This window comes from Dipodomys ordii, unplaced genomic scaffold, assembly GCF_000151885.1.
Source record: "Dipodomys ordii isolate 6190 unplaced genomic scaffold, Dord_2.0 Scaffold20, whole genome shotgun sequence".
In the NCBI taxonomy this organism is placed as follows: domain Eukaryota; kingdom Metazoa; phylum Chordata; class Mammalia; order Rodentia; family Heteromyidae; genus Dipodomys; species Dipodomys ordii.
In genome coordinates, this window is record NW_012267236.1 from 14,180,481 (window position 1) to 14,186,399 (window position 5,919).

General features: G+C 36.8%; 1 protein-coding gene across 1 annotated transcript in view; it reads left to right on the plus strand.

Moving 5' to 3' along the window:
• Positions 1 to 5,919, plus strand: part of Wdr35 (WD repeat domain 35) — a 54,779-nt gene that overhangs the window by 17,917 nt on the left and 30,943 nt on the right. Inside the window, exon 10 of the mRNA XM_013013763.1 lies at positions 4,481 to 4,541. Coding sequence (XP_012869217.1) covers positions 4,481 to 4,541 — 61 coding nt within the window. The remainder of the gene's footprint in view (positions 1 to 4,480; positions 4,542 to 5,919) is intronic.

The following is a 5,919-nucleotide window of genomic DNA, read 5'->3' on the forward strand; positions in this document are numbered from 1 at the left end:
AGGGGAGGGGAGGGGTTGAGCCTTCTGGGAGGATCAGAGGCAGTTGCTGCTCACTGAGTGTGTAGTGGAGGCGGATGTTCTTGGCTGAAAACCTGACAGATGTGAAGCTCACTGCTCAGTATTCTCCCCAGCCTGCCTTTCCCACCTGGTTCTTGAGCACTGGCAGCCAAACGCCTAGGTTTGAGATAGTAATTTGGGGACTTCTTTCCTGGAGAATCTGACCCATTCAGGAGAAAATACATCTATGGCTAGGAATGTGGCTCAGTGATAGAGTGCTTGCCTAGCTCTGGGTTTCATTTTCCAGTACCATGTACATAGAAAAAGCCAGAAGTGGTGCTGTGGCTCAGAGCACTAGCCTTGAGCAAAAGAAGCTCAGGGACAGTGCCCATGCTCTGAGTTCAAACCCCAGCCAGGACAAAAAACAAAAACAAAAAAAACACAAAAAACAACAAAAACCATCAAAAGATACAAAGATTGGGAATCCCCTGGAAAACAATTGTGTCCAGTCCTTTCACAGTGAAGGCTGTGGCTTTTAGCATCCCACATCTTGGTTCAGAGGATAGACTGACTGGTCAGGAAGTAGGTCCAGATATTTGAGGCAGGTATCTAATTTAACAGAGAGAAAAATCAAACACAAGTAGAAAAGAACTTTGAGGAAGCAGACTGTACAGAAAAAGGAATACTCCCAAGTACAATCATCTGAAGAATGGCTATTGTTATCCTGAAGCGTTAAGAGGTTTTCATCTGTAAAATAAAAAAAGAGCAGAAAAGGAAAGTTTTGGAAATGGAAGAAAATGAAGACACGGAAATGAGAGAACTAGCCCTGGAAACTAAGCATTTCAGTGTAGTACTGACTGGATAGCAAAATAAGTAAATCTGAAGAAAATATGTAAGCAAAGTTCCCTTGAGGATCTATATTGGAAGTACCTAACTCAGTGAATAAAAACATCTCCATATGAAGGCATATTATTTGAAATTTCTGAATACTGGAGATTAAAAACATCCAACAAGATTGCAGAGAGGAAAAACATTTCACAAGATGAAGAGTCATGATATTCAACTTGTCAACAGCAATACTTTGGAGAATTAACTGCCTTAAAAAATTCTGAGGGAGGGGCTGGGAAGGTGGCTCAGTGGTAGAGCGCTTGCCTTGCATGCATGAGGCCCTGGGTTTGATTCCTCAGCACCACATAAGAAAAAAGCCGGACGTGGTGCTGTGGCTCAAGTGGTAGAGTGCTAGCCTTGAGCTGAAGAGCTGAGGGACAGCGCCCAGGCCCAGAGTTCAGACCCCGCGACCGGACCCAAAAAAAAAAAATTCTGAGGGAAATTATTTCCTGTCGTTGACTAAATTTCTTATCTAGAATTTCACATCATAAACAAACTACTGATTAAATGTGTGAATGGAACATAGTCTTTTTCAGATGTTCAATTCACCAAAAATTTACCCCGCAACTTCTCTATTTTGGAGAGTTACTTCAGGATAAAGTTCATTGAAATGAATAACTCAGAAAACAGAGCTTCCCAGGGTAAATTGTGGTCCCAGATGAATGCTGTGTAGTGCGCCGAGGGAGCCTGAGGAGGCTGCTGAGGAGACTGAGGCGAAGGCAGGGGTGGTGGCACATCTGTAATCCTAGCACTTGGGAGGCCAAGGCTGGCCAGCTTGGAATATGTAGGAAGAGCCTATCTCAAACAACCAAAACCTCCAAAAGCAAAAAAACAACAAAAAACACCCCCAAACAAAACCACCACCACCAGCAGCAAACAACCTCCTCCCCCAAATTCAAAAAGGATGAAGTCACTAGTGCACCTCATATGTTAGAACTCTTGAGAAGAATTATGCTGGGGTAACAGGTGTGGGGGTTCCAGTTAGTTATAGATACATAGAAAACAAAAACAAAGAGGAAATGAACCCAATTTTCAATGGCAACACATGCTTGCAAGGAACAATCATGCTATTTTTCCTCTGCTGTGAGCAGCCTTTACATAGTCAAAATTATGTGACCACTGGGATTCTTTAAACCAATTGAAGAAGTGTAACAAAATATTTAAACCTAAATTCTTGTTTTTTTTGTTCTGAGACCAGCCAGGACTTGAAGTTGGTATCTCATGCTTTCTCATTGGCTGGTGTTCTACTACCTGGGCCATGCCTTTAAACCCTGAACCTAAATTTGGATGTGAGGTTATGTTAAAAGTGGAAAGTTGAAAGGGAACCCTTACTGCATTGTTGGTGGGAGTGTAAACTGGTCAACCACTCTGGAAAGCAGTATGGAGTTTCCTCAAAAGACTCCACATAGAGCTCCCCTATGACCCAGCAATCCGACTTTTGGGCATTTACCCAATCACAAACAAGGCCATACTAAAGCTACCAGCATAACTATGTTTATCACAACATTATTCACCATAGGTAAGATATGGAACCAACCCAGATGCCCCTTAGTAGATGAATGGATCAAGATATATATATAATGGAATTCTATGCCTCCATTAGAAAGAATGACACCACCCATTTGTTAGGAAATGGAAAGACTTGGAAAAAATTATATTAAGTGAAGTAAGCCAGACCCAAAGAAACATGGGTTCCATGGTTTTCCTTAACTGCAATAACTAGTATATGCCTAGGACAAGCAGAAGAGGTACATATGACCATATAACATGCTAAGTGAAATGAACCCCAAGATGGGAACACAAGAGATTTTTATCTTTCTTGTTCTTTTTAATGTACTTATAATGTACTATGTGGTTTTTTTTGTTTCTTTGTGTGTTTTTCTCCCATGGTATAACCCCTGTTTTTACTGTATTTGATTCCCGTGTCCTGCATCTTGTATATACATTTTTCTAATTTGGGGAGGGGAAGGGAAATAACAAAACGCTGAAATAAGGATACAGGATGACCTATTGTAACAATGAGATGTACAAGACAGTATGCTGAAAACAAGCTTTACAACTTTGCTGGGGGGGGGTGAGAGGGAGGAGGGAGGAGGTGGGGAGGTGTCGGGAGGAAAGGGATGGTAGGGGAAGAATAAAGGAGGGTGTTACAATGCTCAATAGAAAATGGACTCATTATCTTGCTCATGTAACTGTAACCCCTCTGTACAGTATCTTTACAATAAATATATATATATATTTAAAATAAAAAAGAAGAATTATGAAGAAACAGTTGTGAAAATTGCATGTCAGGGGAAGCTGTTGAATGTATTTCTACTATGGCTTGTAATTTGGACTGAATGATAACTAAAATATTTTATAACTTATAATTCAGTGTTAAGTCCTAAGTTATAGTAATACCTTTAAATATTGTATCATCTATAAAATAGAGTAGTTGATATTAAAAGTTGATACTAAAATAGTGTAAAGTTGCCTGGGGCATGGCTCATGTGGTAATGATCCCAAGTTCATCCTCAGTACCCTCCAACTGGAAAGTGTATGGATGGGAAAGGACATGGGAAAAGACAAGAACTTATCTTTCATAGGAAGGCAACAGATTGAAGCAGCAAAATAGGAGGTTGCACTATAGCATGTTACTTAGATTTGTGGAGGTCAATGGCAAAAGGAAGAATTAATAAAGAGAGCAGGAAACAGGAGGTTGGGATTGCCAGTTTTAGTAAGAAGCTTGTGGAAATTTTTGATTCTTAAAATTATCAACATCGTCACTGATAAAAATAAAAAGTAAATTAAACAATTTACTTCTGGTGTTTTGTGGTAATAAGTAGCTTATATTAAGTAGTAGAAGTATAAGTTATGGTATTTTAGTACATTTTGTATCATATTTTATGAAATGAGTTAAACAAGTTTTCATTGAGATGGTGAAAAAAAATCTCTGACAGTTGCAGATAGAGAATTGATTTGTTTGGGATAATTTGGGGAATACGTCTAAGTAAAATAGTATTTTAAGTACAAGATACAGTAAAAGTGATTCAGTGAAAAAAAAAAGAAATGCTCATGCATGAATAACGTGAGCCAACGTGCATTGTGCTTGAATGTTTTCCTAACATTTGTCATTGATAATTATTTGTGGATAGGTTTTTTTTTAACCAGGTGGGATAATGTCTTTACTGAATTAACTGAACTTTTCTGAATTTTCTCATGTCATTTATGTATTGCTTCAAAGGAGGAGAATGAGATGGAGACATTTGGTGCAACGGTAACCAATTCTGTTAGCTCTTACTTAGCTGGTTAGAGAATAAAAGGAGCTGGGCTGTGTCTGACCAGGCATTTCCGAAGTGTGGTGGAGAGTGAACTGTACTGTGATTCCTAGGATCTAGATTGAGAATGTTGTCTTGGCTTTGAATTCATGTTCTTTATAGTTAGTGCTGTGATTACCTTGCTTTTTTAAAATCTATCATTCTTTGTATCTAGAAATTTTATTAATTATTTCCCAGCTAGTGATTTGAAAAAGATAAGCATGATATATATGTAACATATTTCCTTTGTTATTCATATGCAAGAGCTCTGATTTTCTTTTTGTTTTATTTGTTCACAGTTTGTGCTAGTTCTTTGTAATTCTATTGGCACACCCTTGGATCCCAAATACATTGATATTGGTAAGGAAATGTTAATATTTATTTCCTCTTCAGGTTTTATGGATAACACTTAAAAAAACACAACAGTAGTATTAGTTAGAAAAGTATTCTTTAAAATAATAATGGCCATACTTGTAGTTGATTCTTGTTCTCATGGTAGGTTTTTAAAAATATTTTCAGACTGGGATTTGTATGTTTGCTATGTAGTTTAGGCTGACCTAGAGCCTACTGACCTGAAACTAATGATGCTCCTGCCTTATCCCTTTTAGTGTTGGGATTATTGGTATGTGTCACCATGCTGGCTTATGACAATATTGTTAATACCCCTTTTAAATCTCAGAAGCATCCTGATTCTAATACAATAAATTACAAGGTTACTCTAGCTAAAACCCATAATAATTTCATACCTACCATATTGTCTTCATTTGCTTTACATGGCAAGTATAATTGTAAAGGAATTGGTATGCAGCATAATGATTAGTGTGTAATAAACTAAGGATTATAGAAAGAATTTTGCTCTCAAACCATTTTTATTATTAATAAACTGCTTGTAAATACCTTTCTTCCATAAAAACACTTCAGCTGCTTGTAAAATGTGTTTGACTTTTCCAGAATTTTTTAATGAAATGAATCTATTAATGGGGACAGCTTTAAAAAATACCCATTTTTGTTTTCAGAATATATTTATAATTTTAGTTTTACCCTTTCCTCTATCCAATAGCTATGAAAGTAACCAATTAAAAAATTCCAAATCTTATTCAAAGAAAGTTGCTAAAATCATTTAGGAATATTTTATTGCCATTTTATTATCTTTCAAAAGTAGTAGTAGTTTTCTTTTAAAGTATATGGTAGCATTTTGGAAATGGTATGACCCAAATTATTCAGTATAAAAAAATGAAACACTAAATTGTTTTCTGACTCTGAAAACTAGTTTTTTTTTTTGATGAGACATTCAGTCTTAACAGTCAAATGTTAACGTTGTCTTCTAAATATATGCATTTTGTTTAGCTCTTGGAGTGACACCAGCAAGTATTTTTGGCCTCCAACACTTCATACTCCATGTTTAGGTTCTATCTACTCACTTGGATAGACTGAAACACTTCAACTTCCTGCCTTATATTCATTGTTATGTATTTATATATAAAATATATAAATATCATATATGTTATGATGCCTTGTTAAAGACTTAGCTTTTAATTATTACAGACTTGTCATTTGAATATTTTATTAAATTCATAACAGGTAACATTCTAGGGTTAATTCTGTAAATCTTCAGATTATATTCCTTTTTTTTTTTTTTTTGGGTCCTGTCATGGGGCCTGAACTCTGGGCCTGGGCGCTGTCCCTCAGCTCTTCAGCTCAAGGCTAGTGCTCTACCACTTGAGCTACAGCGCCACTT